Source organism: Phytophthora cinnamomi, assembly GCF_018691715.1.
Source record: "Phytophthora cinnamomi strain GKB4 chromosome Unknown Contig2, whole genome shotgun sequence".
Classification (NCBI taxonomy): domain Eukaryota; phylum Oomycota; class Peronosporomycetes; order Peronosporales; family Peronosporaceae; genus Phytophthora; species Phytophthora cinnamomi.
The window spans coordinates 841,338-866,195 of record NW_027150935.1 but is presented as its reverse complement, the minus strand read 5'-3'; the positions used below and the strand labels follow the sequence as shown (position 1 = coordinate 866,195).

The following is a 24,858-nucleotide window of genomic DNA, read 5'->3' as shown; positions in this document are numbered from 1 at the left end:
TAAAGCTGGTTGATGAGTTTGGAGATCGACCGAAGACTCGTCTCGCGCCCGGAATTGTCGACGACACGCAGCTAGACTTTGACGAAGAGCTGCTCCCTGAAGACAGCTGGGAGCCGGATCACGTGGCAGGAGAATATGAAGTTGAAGCCATCCTCGACAACCGTGGGCCGTTGTCCACGGGAACCGAGAGAGCAGTGCGCGAGTTTAGAGTCAAATGGGTCGGCTACGATGAACCAACGTGGGAGCCAGCCGCTAACCTTTCTTGCGGCGGGCTCCTCTATGATTACCTGCGGCGAAAAAGAAGTGAACAGCGCCTGCAGATGGTTCAAGTCGCTGACGAAGTCTAGGTGGCTATGAGTCACCGCCATGACGACCTGTACTTGGGGCAACGCAGTCCAAGACCACAGACAAAAACAGCTACTGCGGCATTATCTTTTGCATTTAAAAATAAAAACGCTATCAAGACAGACAGCTAAATCAACGACAACTCAAACGAGACTGGAAATGAAAGCCAAATGGACAAGAAGACGATGCCGACGACTCGCTTGAACTCAACTTCAACCCACTCAGGATCGGAAGCAACAGCTGCCCGAGCCAAGACACCAAGCAGACCCGAGTCGTCTGAGCTACCCGCAACATCCGAAGCTTGTCCTTCCGGAGCAGACGCAGCATCAAGCGAAGACTCGGACGTAGCAGGAACGCTTGCATCACCAAACTCAGCCACCCACTATGGGCTCAGCTCACCCGGTTGCAGCGACGAACTTTGAACGACTCGACGACCAACGTCGGCGCGTGAAGAACCAGCCGGGACAAAGAGCGGAGCCGACGGGTTGCACGGACAGAACGTGGTGTTGTAGGGGTGCTGTTCCGGCACATTTATCCAGCCGTTCCGCCAAGGCTCCGCAGCGTCCAGGGCCGCGACCTCACTCAACCAGTCGACAGTCTTGGGCTCCCAAGGCAAGTACTCCAGAGAATACCCGGGCATGGTCGGCTCGAGCATGAACTCGGGCGTCACCTCCGAGAAGCCAGGATCCTGGCTGCTGCCCACTTCCAGATGTGCGGGACCACCTTGGCGCGGAGACGGTCGCTACGTTTGTTGCGCTCGACCACGTACCTCGACCAGGCAGCCTTCAAAGTATCCAAGTCCTTCCTCGTCCGAGTCTTCCGCGCGGCAGTCCAAGTCCATCATATCCAAGTCAGCAGCAATTGCGGAGAACGTAGTCTCCACGGCCTTCGGAAGGATCCAGTGATCGCGCTCCCAAAGCGAGAAACCAAGGTCGGCGTTGTTCGAGTCGCCACTCCCACGGAAATTGCTCCAATATCCCATCACCCGAGTCATCGGCGAAGCCCGCTGGGACACCTTGGACCAAAATATGAAGTGTCAAAAAGACACGCTTGAGACGGGAGTCGCCGGCGAAGCTTCTGCCACGGATGATTGGGGTTCTTGCAATCCGCGAATGCCGCGATGCCTTCAGGGCTGGAAAGAATTCGGAGATCCCGAGGCACCGGTGCAGGCAACCGAGCATTCAGCACCTGGGTCCAGCACTTGAGAGCCCCAGGACGAGTAAAAGGCGGCTCGATGTAAGGCACAGCCTACTTGGCCACTTGCTTGGAGAACCGGACGAGGGGTAACTGGCCCCGCGGCGGCGACGGCACCGCAAGAGGACGCTGGGAGCTCGGATCCGACCCAGGGGTGGACGACAAAGTGGCGACGACTCGACTGCTTCCGGAAGACGCAGGCTGGCGTGGAACGGAAGGACGACGACGTTGTCGACGGTGACTCGTTTGAGTCTTTGGTGGAGCAGGAGGCGCCTTCTTAGGCTCTACACCAACACCCTGGACAGCTCCCGACGACCCGGAACCTGGAAGCTCCAAGAGAGAAGAGGATTCGGGAACGACCTCCGGCAACTCAATCACTGATCCAACAACCAAGTTCTCTGCCTCCGAACCAGTGTCTGAAAACCACTCGAGAGAAGCGCCAGAGTCGACGTGAACTTGCTCGGAGGGAGGAGAAAGAGTGCTTGACGAGACAGCATCTTCATCCGATGACTCCACCACACGATAAGGCTTTCACGTAGGAACGACAGGTGACCTGTCCGACGAAGACTTGGCAGCGGCCCCGGAGAAGACGGCGCGAGCTGGCGGACCGGCAGACGGCTGGGAATGAGCCCATCGCCCCTTGGTTTTCAGATTCGACTTGCCCTTGGACGATGAAGTCACAGAAGCGCTTGAGGCTTGCACCGCCGACGTGGACGGTGATCCTGCAGCCGCAGGAGCACTTCCGGAAGACTCGACAACCTCCACCTCCGCTTCCAAGTGCTCACCATCTTGAACAGAAGCCCGAGAACCACCAGGAGCCGCCACCGAAGACTCACGGCTACCACCTCGACGAGAAGAAGACGTACGAGAGCCACGAGAAGAAGATATACGGGATCCACGAGTAGGAGAAGCTGAGTCTTCGGCGGGGCGGCGAGGTCTCTTGCCCGGACGAGTGGCGGAAGGACTGTGGCGGTTTGACGACGAGCGAAGACGCTTCTGTGACACCGAACGGGAAGCAGAGCTTGACCGACCGCGCAGATGACGGGAACCGGCCTCCTCTTGCGAGGAGCGCTTGCGTGAGCAACCAACCTGCGCGGCGCGTGAAGCCCGGTCTGCTTCGACGTCGGCAGCACGAGTTCCAGGCGTTGTCTTGTTCCCCTCAGCCGACTGCTCCTCCGACGACAACTCAACGTGAGAATCCGATTCCAGGAAGGCAGCGTGGGCCAAGTCAACGGCAGTGGCATCCTCGGTGCGAGACGGATCGGCATTAGCCACCATGTCCTTGAGGACTCGCCGAGTCGCGTGGCTAATGTCCAGCAGGTTCCGGTTCAAGTCGCCAGTCGCCAGTCGACAAACCTGTAAGACATGAGTCATCGCCCAGAGTCAGAACACAAGCCACCACATGCAGCAACTCAACAACCAGTACGAACCTTCGGAGATCAGCACAAGGACGTCTGGGTCCATGTCTTCAAACTTGACGTGCGCCCGAGGAGTCCGGTTGACGCGTGTTAGCCGCTTCGCCTGCTCTTGAAGGTCTTCATTTCGGCGCTGGAGGCGAGTCGACGACGAGTCATCGACGGCATCCAAGCGGGCCAGGAGATCATGAAGACGCTTGCTTTGTGCGGTCGACGACGCCACGGCAGCCTTGAACGCCGTCTGGTCGCGAGTGAGCTGGAGAGCCAGACGCTTGCACTCGTCGTCAGCTCTAACGCGGTTCTCCAAGCGGGCGGCCGTCTCGGTGTGCGCATCCACGGCTCCACGAAGACCCTTCATCTCCTGGAGGTAGTGAGCCTCCAAGGCTCGCAAACGCTTGACCTCCCTCTTGGAGTGCTCGAGCTCCGCGCGCGCTTGCACGAAGAACACCATGGTGTTCTCGTGCTTGAACGATTCCTTCATCGCCGAGTTTTCGGCGGCAGCACGCGCAGCTTCAGCGGAATGCAACTGGCCTCGCATCACAGCCAAGTCCAAGTTGATGTCATCATGGACTCCCATGTTGGGCTGAGCCGCCGCCACTACGTCTTCCAGCGAGCGAGCAGCAGCCAAGCGAGAGCCCACGTGGCGGTCTCCACGAATGTTGGGACCCTGGTGCAGGGTGACATTAAGACGGCCGATGAGATCCAGCCGAGGGCCCAACACCCCGATCACGCGCTCCGACGCCTCAGCACTGGCTTCCATGACGATCTGTTCGAGAGCTTCACGCGACACCGTGATCAGCGAGTCGTCGGTGGTGGAACAGCCAGCTTCAGTACTCGAAGTAGAACGCCGAGCAACTAGCTGCGACGACTGGATCGTAACCGAGTCGCCGGCAGCATTACCACCGGGCACATCAACCAGAGAAGTGTCCTGCAAGACAAGAGACGAAGGTAATAACCTCGAAGGTAAGCGACAGCAGCTCAAGATCAAGGTGCCAGTCAACGAGACGTACCGAAGGAGCAGCAAGAGAGGTGGCCAGTGACGCGGACGACTCAGCGGAAGCTTCCAGCGGAGCTTGGCTCGGCGTATCGCCGCCAGCGAGTGAACTCAACCCCGGAGATGACAGGACAACTTGGGAAGCCGGCGTACAAAGCCGCCAAGCATCAACACCTCACGTGAAGCTGACAGAAAGCGAGAAGACGGCAGGAAACTCACCGTGGCCGAACTGGCCGTCGACTCAGCAACGCACTCATCCTCGGACACCGCCGACTGCGAGGTAGCAGGAGCTGCAGGCGAACTACCAGCACCAAGCGCGCTTTCTCGACCAGGCGAAGACTAACCAAGATACCAAGATCCCGGTTAGCAGTGAAGACGGCGAGAGAACAAGAGAAGACGGTTTACTTGGAGCGAAGACTGAGACACACCGAGAGCCCTGAGCGCCGAGTTCACGGCGGATTGGGCAGCGCGCAAGGTACCGACCATGGCGCAGGAGCGCCCCGACGCTCACCACCACGCGGCTCGAGTCGCGGTGGGGCAGTTGAGGTATCGGGACATGAAGCCGAAGCCAAAACCCAAAGCCGAGACAAGGGGCGAAGAAGACTCGAGGCGCCGGCGCCAACTGGCAAGTCACAACCCAACGCCAGTCATTGGACCAAACGACCCGGTCGCTGATTGGTCTAAATTGGTCGGTGACGATGACTCGTCGATGGTCCCAAGTCAAGCGTGGGCGGTTGCAGCTCGCTAAGTACGGCGCGAACCTACTGGCAAGATCCGAACTTATGAGTCATCGGCGCCTGTCCCCAGTCGTCGGTGGCGTTTCAGCGGCCGTTTGAGTCGTCGGTAACGCCGCCACGTCGCAGAGAAAGCGCCGAAGAGTCGTGAGTTACAACTGACGGTCCAAAACGGACGCGTTTATACTTGATATTTGTATTGATCGATAGGAAACTTAAGAGAAGACAAGATAAGCCTTCGGGTAACAATAACAGAACAGCTTTTCCTCCCAACCACGCAAGGGCGACACCGGTGCCTGCAGTGAACGACCTGCAGCTCAAGGTAAACCTGGTAGGTAGGATTATGACTGTCGGTGGGCACATCTACTAGTGTAGCGTGTGTTCATCCTGGCAGGGCCAAGAGTTAGTGGCCGGTGTATTGGTAGTGACGAGTCGTCGCCAGGAACTGGAGGAGCGAGAGCGCACTCCATTTATTTCTTCCCGTCGGAGTATAGCTCCGGCACCCTCGTATCACGCCGTAAAAGGCCGGGACCCTTCCTTCTGAGGGCCTGCGAGGTATATTTTGTGTGTGAGAGCGTGCTAGCCTTTGCTCGTGGCTAGTGACGCTGAGTCTTCCGTCGGTCGACTAGCGGAAGTTCGCTGCACGGAGGAACACCAACCCGGTGCAAGGGAAAGTTCCTGGGCCTTCAGGTTCTAACCCTAACAAGCCCATTGAGTCTTCGGTGACTTGGTGGGTGTTGTTGGTGGGAAGTGTGCCAATATATAATATAGCGCGTGTTCCTACACGACACTACCAAGCGGTAAAAAACCTGGCGAAAAGCTCCGGTGACTCAAGATCAAATTTCGGGTCATGCTGCGCGATGACTGATCCGCGACGGTGCGTGTGCGAATAATTGATTTGATAAGCGATTGTGGATATCATCAATATGCTTTGTCTATCAAGGGCACGCGCACAACTTGGTAACGACTCCGGCCTTTCATGACTTCCTTTAGAGTCGGTTAGTAGTAATGGTATCTTTATTAACCCAAATTCTGACTATCCATACTACCAAATCCTGGTGGTAACAAGTCAATCACGTCAACTTGACTCAAAATCGACATGGCTACATGTATCTTGAAAGGACACAATCGCGAAGGCATTCCACGATGGACAAGTTGATGCAGTTGCAAGCGGCACTGCGGGCCATCGAGACTGGCCAACGTATCGAGTCAGTAGACGGTGTGCTTGTCCGACAGGTCCTGCCGCAGCCTCGAGCTCAGCCACAGCAGGTGTCTCCAGAACCGGACGTGAAGGAGCTCTATCGAGAGATTCTGGCGCTTCGGAAGGCCAGGGCGAAAGCTAATGCGAAGCAGAAATCCGATCAGAGCGCCGACGACGAGAAGAAAGATGGTGACGAAGGTGCTACGAGGTCGCTGTCGCAAAAACAAGCAGCGAGTACAAGGCAAACTGTATCGGTGGTGGATACGCGATTGGAACCTGTTGCTCCGTCGTCACCTGAGCGCGCTGGCATCGTTGTCAATAACAACGGCAAGAATATTGCAGAGGAATTCGCTGCAAACATAGCGGAGACTAATGTGCTGATGCAGACAGCTCTGGCAGCCAGAGGGAAGGAGCTGCGACGGTCCGAGAAGGCAGTGGCACGTGCGGATGCCGAGCTTCGCGAGGAGATAAGTCGCGCCGAGAAAATCCTGCCGTCCAAGTTCCTATTTGAGCGAAACCTCGCTAGCGATCGGGCTCTGGAAGCTGCGCGGAACGTGTTGGTCCGCTTTCAGCATCGCTTCTATAAACTCTACTTTCGTCGCTGGTGGGTGCTCACGCTGGAACTACGGCTGCAAGCCCAGCGTCGAGCTATGGCACAAATTGTGCGTGTTTACCGCGGACATCGAGGGCGCCTAGAAGCACGACGTCTGCGGAGAGAACTCGACGCTCTGCAAACTCAAAAGCGTCAGCTTTTGGCTTTCCGCATCAAGTATCGCTCGAGTCAGGCTGTAAAACTGCAGATGGCATGACGCCACTTTCTCCGCAACCGTACTATGAAGTATCGCGAGACGCGGCAGGCTGCTGCTAGCCTTCTTCAACAAGCATTTCGAACACGTCAATGGCGCAGTCAGTCGCTGGTGACGGCGCTCGCAAACGCACGGAAGCTGTTCGCTGCCGTGAGCTTACAGAAGTTGTATCGAGGGCATCGGACTCGACGCAAATTGCTAGAAACTCGACAACGTCAACGCCAAGAAGAACGCGTGCAGCTCGCACTGCTTCGCAGTATGTCCAAACGAACACGCGCTGTCTGGATGATCGAAAGACGCGGTGCAGGCTACTTGATCGCCCATCAAGCGATATTTCCCTACGCTATGCGGAGGCGATGGCACCGCCTACACAACCAGCTACGACGTCAGCGCGCAGCGAAGTGTATTGCTCGGGCTGTCTGCAGCTGGTTCGGTGTGGAGGCTCGACGTGAGGTCGCTAGGGCGAAACACGTCACACAATGGCTTGCATTGGTACAACGCGAGCACAAGCGCTCACAGGCTGTCGCTGTACTAATTCAAAAGCACTTACGGCGGTGGGTCCAGCAGCGCAAGTTTCTTACGGCTGAAGCAAGACGCAAGAAACTCGCGAGGCGGACTCGCCTGGCAGATAAAGCTCGTCGAATTAATTCTGCTCAGTCGTTCAACGGTGCCGGTGGGTTGCCAGCTGCAGTGACTTCACCCGTTCGCCATACTGGTAAAGCGTATCACTTCACACCAAACCTCGGGGTAAACCCTCCACCAGCCCGACTAATGGCACTACTGAAACCCATGCAAGGGAAGGGTATCAACAACCGAAGGTCTCAAAACCCTCAAGTCGAAGCAGCAACGCTTTTGCAACGGTGTTACCGACGTTACCGTGAAAGACAACGAGTCCAGATTCGAGCTTGGAAGGCTGCGGCGCAGAAAGTGGAGGTTCGCGCAGTACGAAGACGTAAAGCAGCGACGGAGATTCAGCGACGTGTTCGAGGCATTCAAGGCAGACAATTGGCTCGACTTCGCCGTGCTGAGCGTCTTCTATTGCGCTTCGTTCTCCGGTGGAAATGGAAACGTACTCAAAAGCGTCAACACGCTGCCCGACAAATTGCTCGATGGTTTAAACAAAAGAAGATACAAGAACTGTTGAGGTTGCACTTCACCGTCTGATCGACTGGATCCCTACCGCGAGGCAGACGGCCTGTATGTGCTGGCACATGCCACCGGGGGGTCTGTGGTTGAAGATGGGAGGATCTCGCGACCTGGTTAGCTGGACTATTTCTGATACTGGAATGTGATTGGACGACAACTTCAATTTGGGTGCCTATGATTTGCATGTGTTGAGTCAACCGTTTTGAGCCGCAGCCATGGCTAGGCGGATCAGTCTTACGACTGGCAACTTCGTTTGGACCGCAGCCGAGATCGTTTGGACCACATCTGCAAGCCTCACCTACTAGGGAACATAGCATACAGTAGGGACATCTAGCTGGCAAAGACACTAACCTAAATCGAGCTCACTTTCGGATTTCCTTCCAACTACTCACTCGACTACCAAGCCTCATTCGCACACTCTCAATTAGAACTTGCTGAGGTTTGGGTGTGGAAAAACATAAACGGTTAACAGCTTCTATGAGAGTGCAGCAGTGGTATCGTATTCGTTGTTTGTTGCCGTCGCGAATGGCGAAATTCCTGCGGATTGTCTGGAAGCGTGAAGAGATTTCTACCTTTTGCGACCAGAGCCTGTTGTTTTGCAGACAGCACATGGCTGACGGATTCGTAGTGCAGTCGTTCGGTGCAAGCCTTGAAGATGCGTTGCAGCCGTTTCTATCTGACCTACCTGCAGGCCACGGTCTTCTTCGAAAGCTAGACCATCACCGACAAAGCAAAAGGCTGCCGCTGCCAACAGTAGCAAGTATCACGCTACTGTCGTGTCGTTCCCGATTCTCCAAATGGCGTTTTTGATCGCCAGTGGTTGGAAAATGCCGTTTGTATGGCGTGAACTGGATGGTAAGATTCTTCTCCAAACCAAACTGGAGCGCGCTAAGGCCGTGGCGTTCTTTCGATCATTCGCTAAGCGAGGGAAACCAGTTGCCCATCAAATTCAGCAACCCCCTACCGTTGAAGCAGGACCAACCTCATCATCTCCAACTCGCAGAAAACTGAAACCTCCTCCGAAGGGAGCTAAAGGAGTGACTGCTGTCGAAACATTTTCGTCGGTAGATGTGGATGTGGCAGTAGCTAGAGCCACGGGTGGAGCAAAGGGAGCCCTCGGCTTCGTAGCATTTGTGCGCGTGCTCGGGCTACTGGGCGAGATCTCGCTAACGCAGCACTCTCAGAGCGCCTCTCCGTACTGGGGTCGTTATGGGGAACATTCGCAGGATGTTCAGGTTTCCTGGGAAGACGAAGGAGTTTTGTAACCACTTCTATCTCCGCCCGACCAGAACTCAATAGCCGTAAAGGAGCTCCACACACAGCTAAGTAGGTCTACCATTCTCCAATTCTCCTCAGTTCGATAAGTTCGATAAGTGCCACTGATCCAAACTCCTCGCGACAACACCTCAGCCCTGCTTTTCGCCACTATGACAACGTCCAACGTCATTCCTGGTGCCCCTGCCTTCGTGGGTCCTCCCCACGTATCGGTCCTGGAATGATTTACCTACCTGTCAGTCATCCAAGTCCAAAGTTCAAGCGCAATTGTCAAGAAGGTGGACCCAGATGCGGGTGACAGCGAGCCGGAGCTCGAGGTCAAAGTATCAGTGCTTCGTCACCGCATTGTCGAACCCACGGAATCAGAGCTATGGCCAGGATCCTACGTCGACCAGCCTATCGCGTTCATCCAAACGACAGGCGTGTCTTGTGATAAATGGGCTTATGGTTACCGGTTACTCGATGGAGGGATCCCAGGCACAGCTCAACGTACACCAAGACGGGCACACACTGCACATTCGACTCCTCAGTACACCTACAGTGATTGCAGTCGATCGACTCAACTACGCCTTGCAAACCGGTGCATCTGTGAATTGTAGCGTTCTCAACGCATTAGAGCTACTGGACAAACAGAACCAAGTCATCATCGCGTGCGGCAAAAGTAGATCCGGCCTACCCGCCAGCGTGACCTCATCGATGCTCAACATCCCCTTCGAACCCGACCAACGTGTGCCTTTGATTCGACCAGACACACTGGAGATCACGTATGTCCGACGACTACACATCGTCGATTGCGAACTCATGGGACGTGGGAATAGCCCGGGTGCTGTCTTTAAGGCGCAATTTACGGATTCGTCGACTGTTAAGGCCACCACGAGCGGCCACACTGGCAAGCAGCAAGCTACTAACGATATTGAATTAACCTTTAGTGATACAGATGATGAAGAGAAAGACGAGCACACGTCGACGGAACAGGCCGATATCGACATGGTGCGTCTACACAACCGTCCATTACGCAAGCGCGCCCGGTACACAGACGACGACTTTCAGGACCTACTACCCCCCGACGACGTCGACGTTCCAGTATTGGAACCACGCCGCGACAACGCTGCGTTCCGGCCATCCCAAATTGAGCGCCAAGTCCACAACGCTGTCGTTAATCCTTCGCTTGTAGGTAAGAATGCTCAGGCCATCCTTGAATCTGCCCAACGGAGCCGCAACACCAAGTTCCTCGGCACGCCACCGATACTGCGCGGAGCGTACGACATTAGTTTTTTTGGCGTCCGAGGTCTCTCGTTGATGCACTTCCGACGATATTTCGAGCAGTTCGAAATGGGGAAAGCGACCAATGCCGTCAACATGACCAACTTTGGGCGATCAAATGCTCTACAGCCAGGAATACCGCCAGCCAACATCGCGGAGATCCTAGACGCCTTCAACACTTTGCTTCACTTCGCGAAGTTCTTTTACAATTCGACTGTCTACAACTTCGTCAAGGCTGGGGCGGACTTCGTGGAGACATATGCCGCCTTCACACGACCCGACGCCGCGACATGCAACATACTCGTGTTGTGGATCAACTCCAAACTCGGAAAATTTCGGAGCGAAATTATCGCCACAAACCTGCAAACGGCAGCACTCATAAGCCAAGAGTTCTCGCGAAACGACGATCTCCTGATGGAGCTTTACCAGGCGCAACGGGACCGCCGGGTTGCCGCGCTGATCACAGCGATGCCAAACCGCCCTGCAGCAGCTGGTCGATAGAGTCAACGAGACACTCGTCCATCAAAACCGTCGTCTGTGCCTAGAGACCTCCTGGCCATGCTACCAAAGCGAGGCAACAAAGTTATGTGCATGCGATTCCTCTCAAGAAAGGCTGTTCCGGACCATCACCTGGCCAGTGTTTCGACCCTCATAGAGCTCACTTCAAACCGATGGCCCTACCTGCTGACGCAAAAACTTGGATTGATAAACATTTCCTCGGCCAGGCTCCAGAATTTCAGGATCTCTGACACCAACTAGGTCCGGTGACGTCGGAACAGCCACCCGGGAGCGAACACAAAGATTATACTCTCGTGGCAGCACCCACGCCACCACTCACTGTCACCCCCCAGGTCGGAATCACGTGATTTCGTCGTCGGACACCGTGACATGCACAACTCCACAGAATACATATCATTCAATCAGCAAGAACTACATGCTCACAACAGATTTACTACTGCTCAGCTCGCCGTGAGCAGACAGCTGACAGCGATCCGCAGAAAACAATATCGCGATCTGGTTTTGAGTCACATGATTCGCCTTCCTGACGAAGTACAGTTCCCCAGCACAACGCTTGACGGGAACCGAATTCGTGCGAACTCCAAGCTTGCTCGAGTCCTACAGTGGCCGCTTGCTAGATTCGTGCAGGCCTACCGGGGCGAAACTGTAGATGACACCCGGCGTAACAAGGAACTCTTCGAGCTCTCTGTACCCTCCGATCCAGTCCTCCGCGAGTCGACTACACTATGGAACAACATTGTACGGGAAGGTGTCAAACCTCGGTGGTTGTCAAAGAAGCCGACTACGCAGATTAATCAACCCCCCAACCGCTCTTCAGTCAATGATCATCTGTGCAGCGTACGACGACATATCGTTAAAGGTCACAGAAATGGACGCTATCTCGTGGTTGCGGCGGATTTACTGGACCAATGGAGTAACATATTCATCAGCCCAATTGGGGTGGTGAGCAAGCCCGGAACCACAATCGATGTCCGAGTGATAAATGACTACTCATATCCACGCGGAGCTTCTGTCAACGACTTCACAGACCGTTGCATTTTCCCAGCATTTCGTACAATCCACCCCGTGATATAGCACGGCGTATCTGGGAACTACGAGTCCGCTTTCCCGGCCATCCAATACTTATGATGCTAGCAGATGTATCCGGGGCCTTCCGACACATACCGATGAACGCCGAACACGTCCACATATTTGCAATCAGGTTTGACAACTACGTGGGCATTGACTTATCGTGTGGGTTTGGCTGGTGTGGATCACCTGCATTCTGTTCGGTAGCCGGCGCACTGATCAACAGGCTGTACATGTGCCAGCGCCCCCAGTCGGTTTACTCCCCACTTGACACCAGCCCATTCGCTGGTACTGTATGGTGCGACGACCACACCTGTGTCGAAATCGACACGGGATCAAGATGCACGGAAGCAAATCTAGCGTTGCGGAGAGCTAGGGCCACCGTCTTAGGCCCCAAAGCGCTGAATGAAGACAAATTTACGACGTGGGCGACACAAACAAAAGCACTAGGCTTGTTATGGGACACAAGCAAGGGCACCGTATCCACCCCCCTCGAAAACTTATGCAAGGCCCAGGACCGTATCAACGAAGTACTGCAAGCTTCAACATGTACATTATCATCGCTGAACAAGCAGATCGGAAGTCTTCGCCACGTGGCGACATGTTGTCCTCCAGCTCGAGCATTTTATCAAAATATCCAGACGCACACAACGATATTCCGTAGTCCGCATGAGCACAGAAGCGTGTCGGAGGACGTATACGACGATCTGAGGTGGTTCCTTGCTGTTCTCTCAGGGACACACCGATTCAACTCCATACCAGTCGAGCAGCTTAGCCGGATCCAACCACCGTCCTGCTACGTGTTCATGGACGCGTCGGACACTGGAGTCTGCGCACTCGAGCCCCAGCTACAACAATTCATCCGCGTTGAATTCAGTGACGCCGAGCGTGCCAGGTTTTCAGTCTCAAAAACGGACAACTCGATCAACGTGAGAGAGCTCATGAGCGCCGTCCTTGCAGTAGTTCATTGGGGGAGATCGTGGGCCCCAACCGGACGAGACCGTATTCACGTCTGCATGCACATTGAACACAAGTGCGGTAGCGTGGTTGGCGAAACGATCCAGTCGCCATCCAACAGCACGGATGTATAACCGCTTAACCTCCCTGGCGGAGTTCAAGTACTCATTAGCGTGCTCGGCGCAACACATAGCGGGGGAACTGAATGCCATGGCGGACTCGGGCCCAAGGGCGTGGACCGCAGACCATCCTCTGTACAATACTTGGACTAACTTATCGCATTCATGGACACAGGTCAAAATTCAGCCCCTATTCGACAATCTCTGGAACGCCTGGGAGCAATGCTTCGCGGGAGAGCTATTGCAGACACTACCGGTCGCAAGTATAGCACCAACTGGCAGCAATGGTGTGAATTCTCGCAGAAACTCGGCTGGTCTCCACGGCTCTCTCAGCCCGGCCGACCAAGTAATAAGAAGTTACGGTGCTTCGCAATATACTGCTGGAGGCACGGCTGGAACCGGACAAACCGAGGCAACACGTACGGCACCATCAAGCTGAAACTTGCAGCGTTCGTTGGTACCACCGACGCTTCATGGGTATCGACCTATCCGCCTCACCGGAATTCACGCTTCTGGTGCAAGGCATCAAACGATTACCACCTCACGTACACAAGCTTCAACCCATCACGACGGCGTTCTTACGCCTACTTCACCGAAAAATCGACTTTCAGCAGCCGCGACAACGTCTTTTGTGGGGCACCGTCCTGATCGGGCTTCTTCTTTTTACTGCGGAGGTCCGAGTATCTGAAGATTGGTTCCACGCGGCACTTCTACTGTTTAAAGCAAGAGAACGGCTTTCTCTCCGACCAACGCGGCAGCCGAGCGTCACGGTCATCGGCGACGTCCGTCACGATTGAGCTAGAAGGATCGAAGTGCGATCAATACGGCCGCGGATCCTGGCGCACAATGCATGCCTCCGGTGACTCAGTTATCTGCCTACTAGCAGCGCTAACACACATCCTGCGCGCCCAAGCGGAAATCGGAGACAGTGGAGAATACCTGTGCGGCGACACCAGCTCGGCCGACGTCGCAGCAGCACTCAAGGAAACAGCGACAGGCGCCGGTGTTCTCACAGCCAATTATTCAACGCATTCCATCAGAATCGGAGGAGCCACTGCACTATTGGCAGGCGAAGCCAGCCAACTATACATCAAGCTACTGGGTCGCTGGATCTCAAACTGGTTCGAGCAATATCCTGTACAAGCAGCGGAGTCGACACGAACACTCTCACAGCGAATGGTTGCAAATGACCAGCAAACAGCCCACGCCTGAGGACGCGTTCGCCATTTCCTTGGGGGCCGCTCACCACGCCCTCCAGCGAGGCTGGCCAGCGAATATATGCATTTGCCCCCCTAAACAAGTGAGTCGCAGCAACGGAAATGGTGGTACCGGGGCACATGTATTGGCGTTGCTGTGGGTTTCGCTGCTTTGTCACCCGACAATGCAGCCTATGTCGAGCCAATTCGAAGTGTACGTTTCGGACGAGCTATCTCGCCATGCTGCGCGTCTTCAAAAGATTTTTACACGGCGGCACAACAAGTTGCAAGGTGTCAGGCCCACCTCTGGCCTGCTGAGCAAGCAAGCCAGAGCGATGCGGCGCAAAGGCTGTGGCTTGCTTGCTCGCGGCCAGAGGCTTGAAGTTCCTGTGGCAGCTACCCGAGAGGGTCAGCTGTCACAGTGAACATGCATTTTGTAGGAAAAACATGAAAAAGAAACATGGAACATGCATTTAGTAGAAAAGAAATGAAAACAAAACAAAAAGACGCAGGGTAGCACATAGTCAAGGAAAACCCCAGAAATACGCAAAGAGAACCCTGTTCTCGCGTAGGAGCACAGCGAGGCATGCATGTTAGGCTAGCAGTAGCAATTAAGTATTAAATAAACCATCTACCCCGCACATCGACCACAACTATCGCGCTTCTCGACAGGACCAACACTCGCACCCACTTCAACGACAAACACCCTTCGGGCCCAACGCGACATCTGGTAGCACTTGCGGGGGGAAGGCTCGCTGCTGCACGGCACTCAAGTGGAAGCTTTTTCAGCTTGAGGTGTAAGTGTCACGTCAGCGTGACCAACCCAGCTGTTGGGGAGACTTTGGTACATTAATAGGGCAACCTACTATTGTACGCTGACCGTGGCAACTAACTGGAGGGCAGCAGTGGTGCAAATTTGTTTTGCATCTGGCCCCGGTGACAGCCCATTTGCCAAAGTAGCTACTGTTCTCAAAAGACTGCACCGCACTTAAGTCGAGCACTATAAGTCTCGAAGCCGGTTAGTCAGTTTTTGTTCTTGGTAGCCCGGCACAGCAAAATTTTGGCGAAGCGAAGACCAGGACGACAACCGTCACCGCTCGACCTCTCACGCGTCATCGACCTCTCACATGTCATCGACCTCTTCAAAGGCATCGAAAAAGTCCAAGACCTCCCACAGCGCATAACTCGGCCAATTTTAGGAAGTAGCGTAGGCTATTTTCTTTAACAGGTTTTCTCTTTTACTTTCTTTTAGTCAGTGCCCCTAAAAGTAGATTGCTCCCACCAGTATCAAGTTTCAAGGGTGAACACACAAAGTACGAAGTTTTCGCGTGTTCAAGATGGCGGATCCGGCCCAACTAATGCATAGTATGTTGGCGGCCATGGAGAAGCAGACAGAATTGATCGATGAGCTGCGCAAGTCAAGGCAGCTGTCGCAACTAAAGCTGGATGGGATAAAAATGCCCAACTACGGGGGGACGCTCACGGAATCGTTCCAACTATACCAGGAGCAGGTGGAGCAGTACTTTTTAGCTAAGGGCGTAGACTGGAAGGATAGTAAGTTGAGTGGACGCATTTTGGCTGTGTTAGCGGGATCGCTGAAGTATGGAGCCGTGCAGTGGTACATCGTCAAGAAGGACGATGCGAAGAGTGTGGAAGACTTCTTTTTGAAGCTGGAGGAAGAGTTCGTGCCTCCGGATCTGCAAGAACGTCTTCGGGACCAGATGAATGACTTGAAGGAGCGTCAGTGTCAAGGCTTGCCCGATTATATCAGCAAGTTCAGGCACTTGATTACTCAAGTCAAGGAGATGAGCGAACTGGACAAGATCATGTACTTCTTGCGTAGTCTGCCGTCAAGTATTCGGGAGGAAGTCCAGTATCGCAGGAGTGCAACGTTGACCGACGCTATTACCATAGCACTCGACTTTGACCGGTCTCACGCGCATCGTGGACGCTCGGAAGGAGCACGCGACAGACCGAGGTACCGATCGTACGACAACAGATGATCGAAGAGCAACAACGATGGACCAGTGCCGATGGAGATCGACAACGTAAGGGTACCGTCGAAGGAGGAATGTATGCGCCGAAACCTGTGTTTCCGGTGCGGGAGTAGCGCCCATCGGGCTCGCCAATGTCCGATATAGCCGCAGCAGACGCAAATGGCTAAGCGGAATGCGCCGAAGTACAACAACTCGGGCAGTAATCAAGGGCGTAAGCCAAGGATGAACATGGTCCTCGACGATGACGAACAGGTGGATACTGTCGTCATGGATCGCGTGACTATGATTGTGGCTGACATCCAGGAAAGAGGGGATGAGTTACAGGCATTCATGAAGAGGGCACGTATACAAGTGGAAGAGACCGTCACTGCAGCGTCAGAAATGACGGAAGATGCTGGCTCGTGTGGACTACAGCCAGTTGAAGAACCGAGTTTGCATGCGATGCAACCGGAATTGGAGTCTGGTGTGTGCGGATCGCCGCCAGAGCAGGAAGCTGAGTTGCATGAGAAGCAGCCAGTGAAGTTGGTTCAGCAAGGATCGCAACCAACAAGTACAACGGAGACCTTAAAGGCGACCGCAGTGATGTCCGAACGTACGAGTAACCTTTTCATCAAGAAGGGTCGCATCAATGGCAGAGATGTCCGAATTCTGTTGGACACGGGTGCAAGCACGAACATGATTATGCCAGGTTTGGCTAGTAATGTGCTTCTGTCAAGACGGCTTCAAGCTCAGCGCTTTGATGGCACGTTAACGCCGGCGACGGATGTCAAACACGTGGAAGCGCCAGTGAGTATGGATGGGTACTTCTTTCCAGCGCTCGAGTTCGTGGAATGGAAGTTGCCGGAGTCGCACGGCGTCATTTTGGGGAAACCGTGGTTTAAGGACTACAACCCTCAAGTGGATTGGCAAAAGGAGGAGGTTGTCATACCTGACCGGATGCAATTCATCGACGTCGATGCACCGTCGTTCTCGCACAACTTGATGGAAGGCGAGTATGAGCAGGTGTTTCGGGTGAAGATACAACTTGTGCCCGAAGTGGAATGAATCCCAGTACCGATCTTCAACGTAGTCGGTAAGGAGCTCAAGGATGTGTTTCCGGAGCAATTACCAGACGGATTGCCTCCGATGCGTGAAGTCAACTTTGAAGTGACGTTGAAGAAGGGGGCTCAACCAAGCTCTCGTGCACCGTTTCGCATGTCGAAGATGGAACAGGATGCTTTCGAAGAATTTGTGAAAGACAAGTTGAAGAAAGGATGGATTGAAGTGTCGAACTCGCCGTGGGTTTCGAACATCTTCGCTATCCTGAAGAAGGACCCAGTCACAGGTCAAATGCCGAAAAGGGCTGAATGGGTGTGTAGCGGCAATTTGAAGATTCCGTTGCGTTGGGTGTTCGACAACCGATATCTCAACAGCGTTACTGTCATTGCCAAGATCCCGTTGCCATTAATCGAGGAGTTGTTCGATAAGATGGTAGGTTGTGTCATCTACACGTTGATCGACCTTGCGCAGGGATATCATGAAATGCTGGTGGTGAGGTCAAGTCGTCCGTACACTGCGTTTCGAACACACAAGGAAACGTATCAGTGGTGTGTAGCGCCCATGGGAGTGGCTGGAATGCCAGGGACATGGTCCAGGCTCATGCACAAGCTGTTCGACAAGTACGAATTTGTCGTCGTGTATCTCGATGACATCTGCGTCTTCTCGAAGAGTATGGAAGAGCATGTGGAGCATCTGCGTGCAGTTTGTATGGTACTGCGTCGCGAGAAGCTTTTTGCGCACATGGCAAAGTGTCCGTTTGGTCAGTCCGAAGTGGCTTTCCTAGGACATGTTGTCTCGCAGGCAGGAGTAAGCGTTGATCCGCGTAAAACGGAAGCGATAGCCAAGTACCCGACTCCGACGAATCGAAAGGAGTTGCTGAGTTTCTTGGGTTTGGCAGGATATTATCGCAGATTTATCTGTGATTTTGCCGAGATTGCTCGTCCGTTGAGGGATTTGACGAAGGGAGATGTCCCATGGAATTGGACGAAGCCTGTGGAGGACGCGTATTTGCATCTCAAGCTCGCACTTCAGCAAGCGCCTACGCTGAAGTTGCCGGACTTTGAGCGACCGTTTATCGTGACGACGGACGCGTCAGGACACTGTATTGGTGGAGTTCTGTCACAGAAGTATGACGGAGCAGATCATCCGATTGCCTTCTATTCGAAGAAGTTGGATAAACATGAGCGTGGATGGCCTACGCATGAGAAGGAGCTACTAGCTATCAAAGTGGCTACGGAGAAGTGGAGACACTATCTGCATGGACGCCCATTCGACGTCTACACGGATAACGCAGCGGGTTCGTGGATGTTGCATCACCCACGAGTGTCACCAAAGATGGCTCGCTTTTTGCCGCACTTTTCGCAGTACACGTTTACTTTGCATCATGTGCGAGGTAAGATGAACGTTGTAGCGGATGCGCTCTCACGGCCTCCACCGGATGGGCTGGAAGACGAAGAGGAGAAAGAAGAAACTCTTCCGGATGTGACGTATACGGTTCATGACTGCGACGACGAATGCGCGAAGAATGCCGCTCCAGTTCATGACCACCGTATTAAGTCTGCAGTGTTGCGCAACTTGTCAACGGATGATACTCACTTCTTACTCGACGATGTCGACTTACGGGGGGAGGGTCGCCCGATTGGCGTAGCACAGCAGCAAGTCAACAGCGTCGACTATCATTTTGTAAGTCCGCACTTGGCCCCTGAGACGAAAAGAGCGTTTCAGGAAGGACACGAATCAGACCCTGCTTTCAAGCAACAGTGGTCTAATGGAGCAGGAAAGGAGAAGTTCGTCAAGCGCTTCTGTTTTTCAAACAGACGAAAGGCGAAACGGTCTACCGACTTTGTGTGCCGAAGGTAAAAGAGCTTCGCACAAATGTCATGATCGAATTTCATGATGGAAAGACGTCCGCGCATCCTGCAAGTCGACGTACGTACCTGAAAGCAGCGCAATGGTACTACTGGCCGACAATGGACCGCGACGTCGCGACGTAAGGGAATACGATCGCACATGTGAGACTTGTGCACGATGGAAGTCCAGCAGCCAGAAGAAACATGGACTACTGATGCCGATACCAGTGCCAAAGGAATGCTGGGAAGTGGTGTCAATGGATTTCATCACGGGTTTGCCAGTGTCGGAAGGCTTTGATGCAATACTAGTTGCAGTGGACAAGTTGTCCAAGCGAGCGAAGTATGCACCAACGTATTCGACAGCTGACGCGAAGGCCACGGCTAAAGTGTTCTTTGATGCAGTTGTTCGGCATCACGGATTGCCGAAGGTTATCATCAGCGATCACGACTCGAAGTTCATCTCGGACTTTTGGAAGTCATTGATGAAGTTGATGGGTATCAAACTCAGCATGACAACTGCGCACCGAGCTCAGGCAGATGGCCAGACAGAGCGCCAGAACTTCGTGCTCGAAGATGCATTGAGATGTATGATCTCGTATCACGGTGGCGATTGGGTTAAGCACCTAGGGACTATCGAATATGCGCATTCGACCCTCGTCAACGCGTCTACGAAGTTCGCGCCATTCGAACTTGACACAGGACGTAAGGTGTCAAACATTGTGGCAGAGGAGGTGAAAGACCTGCTGCAATCGGAGAATGATGTGACGCTCGCGGAGTTCGCGAAGAACTTCGCGAAGGAGCGACAGGAGGTCGTAGAACGTGCTCAGAAGAATTTCGAAGAAGCTCAAGCAAGACAAAAGGACTACTACGATCGCAAGCGCAGACAAGTTGGCTTTAAAAGAGGTGACTTAGTGCTGCTCGACACGAAGAACTTACCGCTGAAAACCATAAACAAGAACACGGAATTGAAGAAAGCAAAATTAGCGGCTAAGAAGGTTGGACCGTTCGTGATTGAACTTATGGTGAACGACAACGTGGCGAAGTTGATACTTCCGCGCACGATGAAACGTCTTAATCCGACATTCAACGTGGAGTTACTGCCCCATTACCAAACGAACCGTGAGGATTTTCCGAATCGACCGATTCCGAAGGCTGTACCTCTAATCTTGGACAAGGACACTGGAGAAGAATTCTACATTGTGGAGAAGCTGCTCAAGAAATGAACTAGATGTCGCCAACGTCAATGGCTCGTGAAGTGGCATAGGGTTGCCGGAACATGAGGCAACCTGGGAAAGCGAAGCGCAGATCAAGCCCGTTTCGCATTGGCGTCAACTCCTGGATGAGTATCGACTCCGCCAACGCGAGGTCAACCAGGGGGAGATGTCAGGTCCACCTCTGGCCTGCTGAGCAAGCAAGCCAGAGCGATGCGGCGCAAAGGCTCTGGCTTGCTTGCTCGCGGCCAGAGGCTTGAAGTTCCTGTGGCAGCTACCCGAGAGGGTCAGCCGTCACAGTGAACATGCATTTTGTAGGAAAAACATGAAAAAGAAACATGGAACATGCATTTAGTAGAAAAGAAATGAAAACAAAACAAAAAGACGCAGGGTAGCACATAGTCAAGGAAAACCCCAGAAATACGCAAAGAGAACCCTGTTCTCGCGTAGGAGCACAGCGAGGCATGCATGTTAGGCTAGCAGTAGCAATTAAGTATTAAATAAACCGTCTACCCCGCACATCGACCACAACTACCGCGCTTCTCGACAGGACCAACACTCGCACCCACTTCAACTACAAACACTCTTCGGGCCCAACGCGACACAAGGCGCAGCGGCTCTGGTTGAAATACGACTTAATCTGAAGACTCGGGAGCTTTCTCGCCCCGCAGTAGTAGTGCAAACACAAGCTCGAAGATTGCTCGCACGTTGGGAGCTACGGCGCCGAATGCAAGCGACGTACGAGAAGTTCCTGGACCCAACGTGGGGTCTGCCGTACTGGATGAACCCACGGTCGGGTTACTCGACATGGCATAAGCCACGAAGGTTAGGAGCTGAAGACGTTCAAGGCGAGCCCGTGCCGTTCCCTTCCCCAGAGCAAACACTGAAAGCCCCATGCAATGGACGGAAGGACTGCGATCGCTGTGCAGAGTGGGTGTGCTACGACTGCGACGAGTTCTTCTGCGTTCAATGCTTTGAGGAGTACCACAAATCCAAGCCCATTCGTGAGGCCAATGAAAAAGGCAACGAGGAACATCTTGGGTCACCTCATAGCAATGGAGAGCCTGAAACGGACACTAACGAAGAAGATAATGAACCCAGCCTTCTGTTAAACGAGAGCACGAGCTTGAGCGACTCATGCTATGTGGGCTATGCAAATTCCAGCTCGCATCGCGTCGCTGCCTTGATTGTATCCGAAAACCTGGCACCAAGCCAAAACCGAAGCTGCCTCCTTCACCCAAAGCAAGTTCAGCCACGATGGAAAAGCAGAACGAGAAGAACCCTGCTGAGAAATCCGCCAGCGGTGAGGACGAAGGCAACACCAGTGAGTCGCTCTTCTGCGATGTATGCTTTGGCTTCTTACATCGCCGCGGCGGCCTGAAAACCCACCGCACGGAGCCTTTGCTGGAACTCTGTACGTCGTGTATTCCCGAGGACAAGGAGGATAAAAGTGAGACCTCGCATCAGCAGCCATCCACGAACTTCTGAATCGCTGGAGCTGCCGACGCCGTGCAAGGGGAATGTGAAGCTTGTGGCGACCCACCTCGTCGAGTTTGTGGGCGCTGTGCTCTTCAAGTTCACCCAAAGGAAAGTTGCGGGGAACTACGCCCCGTTCCTCTTCAAACGTTGGGCAGGCGCCAGTGCACCCAGCGTCTACAAGAAGAGCAGGAAGCTCGGGACCGCGGAGACCTGGATAAATGCGTGCTAGGACTCTGCGAGCCCGTCAGGAGCGCTGTGCCCGAAAAATCCAGACATTCTGGCGGTCCCAGGCACCAATTCGTCGGGCTAAACGCGTAGTTGACGCTCGTCGTAAAGAGAAGGGTGGCCAGTCTAGAAGATGCTCGTCTAGCGAAGCGAATGGCGTACAGAGCAAAAATGCATTAGGAATGGCATCACCACTAAACACGGTTCCCACACATATGTTTCACGAGCACAGTGTTGTGCGATGACCCATCGCCGATGGGTAGCCCACACACAATAATACGCGATTTAAGAAAGTAAGGTGTTGATCCAACTAACGTTGTTAGATCCCCCCTGCTTTTATCCATCCACCACTTCGTTAAATAAATGTTGTGAGCTCGTGTTTGTATTCTTTAAGTGGAAGTACCAGGTTGATACTACCAACCCCTTTGAAATGTTGGCGAATACGAAAAATACATCTCGTAAGGAGTGAAGTTTTCTGCGTGCATGCCTGTTAGCAGCGTCTGATGAAAATCGGACTTTGTAGCTCCATTAATTCATGAAGAACTGTGAGGCTCGCCCGCCTTCCACTTTCACGCCAGCATTAAGACGCAAACTCGGATAGCAAAATGAAGAGCCGGATCGAAATGAGTATGGTGGATCCTCAGTACCGTATTCTTGACATTACTACTCGACAGGAAGTTATGTTAGACACCCATGAGCTAGCTAGACAGCGTTCTTGATCCAAAAGAGGCTGTTGAGTGCACGGATAGCCACAAAGAAACCAAGGATTTATGACCATTAATGGAATCCACCGCAAGACCATTTCTGCTTGGCAGCATATCAGCCCTACCAGTTAGAGCCGGCAGAATCTTCGGTGGCGGGTGCTCAGTCAGGGCAATCGGCTGTTGTGAATAAAGTTTACTCCAGTCACGAGTATCCCTTGAGACTTGAATTGATTTAGCGTAACTTACCCTTACAGATAAACACGTACATGCACCTATATGTCGACTACGCGTATCTATTGCACCGACGCATGCTTGTCGATCTGTACTCGCCACGCAAGCCCACAAATAACCGACAGGTGGCGATTCATCGTGGCTTACGCATCCCGCGTGTCCTTGACGTAAAGCGTCACAACGACTTGCAAGTTTTCACTAGGGTTGGAATCAATACACCTCACATAAAAGAATTTGGAAGCCGTACGGTGAAATTGTCATGACCAGGCATCCATGATAGCCTGTGTTAGCGTGCAGACCGCCCGTTCGTAAGAAGTTAAATACATGTATACGAGATCATTTTAATCCGGATTGACTATGTTTAATCAACTAGTAGTGTTGCACCAGCCGCTGGAATTGCACCCACCCGAATAGCAGCCGCTAACGCAGCGATCCGATGGCTGCTACCGCATGTCAACGATGTATCGGTTCCTGTGCAGCTGCTGCATAATGTATTGGCAACAATCGAGTTGCGGGGAGCGTGGCGTCCAGGTGCACGAACATTGAATAGACTATCCAAGGGGCTCTTCCTATTCAGAGCTATCCAGGGATTTACCATATTTCCCTCTCTTGGCTGCTTCCACTTGACCCCCTTTGTTGAGCATTGTACGAGAGAAGTTTGGAGCCTATTTATCGATTCCGTAGGTAATGAAGTAACCAAAGTCAAGAGACAGCTGTGTACTTTGGATGGCGTCCGAGATGATGGCACACAAGACGGCCACACAATCGATCGTTGAACGACATGTCCTCGCTTTCGGCACCTCCCTACTACCGGTTCATTTTCAATTTTGCCGTCTCCCAACGAACCAACCACCCTCCCGATGCTTCAAGCACTGTCTTCCGTGGCGACCCTCCTTCTCTCGGCCACAATGGTGTTTAGTCTTCCTGTGCCCGATGGAACTTGGCCTGTAAGCCAAGGCAGTGTTACCTTTGACGATGTCTACACCATCAAGGCTGGCGAAGTGTTCGACGGGAAAATGCAGACGTTCGACCGCTTTAACCTCACGTGTCACGGTCAGGAGGAGAGTGGAAACTCCACAGCCGTGTTCCTGCTCGAAGCAGGTGCTACGTTGAAAAACGCTATTATCGGTGTGAACCAAATGGAGGGCGTCCACTGCGACTACAATGATTGCACGATCGAGAACGTGTGGTGGGATGATGTGTGCGAAGACGCCCTGAGCGTCAAGGGTGGCAACGCTGCCAGCGTAACGAGAGTTCTTGGCGGTGGTGCTCGCTACGCGGACGACAAGGTGATCCAACACAATGGTCTCGGTACGGTCATTATCGACGGGTTCTTCGCCCAAGATTTCGGCAAGTTATATCGCTCGTGCGGGTCGTGCAAGAACAACCCCGCTCAGCGCTTCCTGAACATCCGCAACGTGTATGCCGACCTCGAGATCATCAAGGCGCAGCGCGTGGACCCAAACGTGAGTATCGTGATGATGAACGAAAACTACAACGACGAGGCTGTCTTGCGCAACATCTACGTCAAACCCGGCGCGGAGAACTACACCGAGTGCGGCTGGTCGCGCGGTGTGCAGAAGGGTGACCATCCTCTCATCTTGGGCAACGGGCCGAAGAATCCCGTGTGCCAGTATTCGATGAACGACATTCACCTCGTCAACGGCAAGGGTGGTCTGCAGCAGCAGTAGGATCAATACTACGCCCCGCGACGGGGGCCAAATAAACTTCTCCACAGGAAGGAGAAATGACGAGGCAGCTAGAAGCAGAGGCAAGTAGCCGCCTTAGTGTACGTGAATTGTAGTGGTAACAATTCAAATTCAGAAATCTCTTCACATTGAGTCAAAATCGATATGGCTACATGTTTCTTGAAAGGACACAACCGCCAACG

The 24,858-nt window shown here is 53.5% G+C and overlaps 6 protein-coding genes across 6 annotated transcripts; 4 read left to right on the top strand and 2 right to left on the bottom strand.

The window, feature by feature from the left end:
* Window positions 1-727: 727 nt before the first annotated feature.
* Window positions 728-1,339, bottom strand: IUM83_12291 (Gag Polyprotein; the record flags this gene model as incomplete). Its single annotated transcript, XM_067936909.1, has 2 exons — window positions 728-1,033; window positions 1,115-1,339. 2 exons carry the CDS (start codon window positions 1,337-1,339, stop codon window positions 728-730), a joined length of 531 nt encoding a protein of 176 aa, XP_067800225.1.
* Window positions 1,340-2,210: 871 nt separating this feature from the next.
* IUM83_12290 (uncharacterized protein) lies at window positions 2,211-2,444 on the top strand (the record flags this gene model as incomplete). Its single annotated transcript, XM_067936908.1, has 1 exon — window positions 2,211-2,444. One exon carries the CDS (start codon window positions 2,211-2,213, stop codon window positions 2,442-2,444), a length of 234 nt encoding a protein of 77 aa, XP_067800224.1.
* A 401-nt stretch (window positions 2,445-2,845) lies between these two features.
* On the bottom strand, window positions 2,846-4,021 carry IUM83_12289 (uncharacterized protein; the record flags this gene model as incomplete). Its single annotated transcript, XM_067936907.1, has 3 exons — window positions 2,846-2,895; window positions 2,970-3,882; window positions 3,965-4,021. 3 exons carry the CDS (start codon window positions 4,019-4,021, stop codon window positions 2,846-2,848), a joined length of 1,020 nt encoding a protein of 339 aa, XP_067800251.1.
* A 1,807-nt stretch (window positions 4,022-5,828) lies between these two features.
* Window positions 5,829-6,692, top strand: IUM83_12288 (uncharacterized protein; the record flags this gene model as incomplete). Its single annotated transcript, XM_067936906.1, has 1 exon — window positions 5,829-6,692. One exon carries the CDS (start codon window positions 5,829-5,831, stop codon window positions 6,690-6,692), a length of 864 nt encoding a protein of 287 aa, XP_067800252.1.
* A 3,114-nt stretch (window positions 6,693-9,806) lies between these two features.
* Window positions 9,807-10,874, top strand: IUM83_12287 (uncharacterized protein; the record flags this gene model as incomplete). The annotated part of the gene is made up of 1 exon (XM_067936905.1): window positions 9,807-10,874. One exon carries the CDS (start codon window positions 9,807-9,809, stop codon window positions 10,872-10,874), a length of 1,068 nt encoding a protein of 355 aa, XP_067800171.1.
* Window positions 10,875-21,585: 10,711 nt separating this feature from the next.
* On the top strand, window positions 21,586-24,658 carry IUM83_12286 (Polysaccharide lyase; the record flags this gene model as incomplete). Its single annotated transcript, XM_067936904.1, has 2 exons — window positions 21,586-21,742; window positions 24,177-24,658. 2 exons carry the CDS (start codon window positions 21,586-21,588, stop codon window positions 24,656-24,658), a joined length of 639 nt encoding a protein of 212 aa, XP_067800172.1.
* Between the last annotated feature and the right edge of the window lie 200 nt (window positions 24,659-24,858).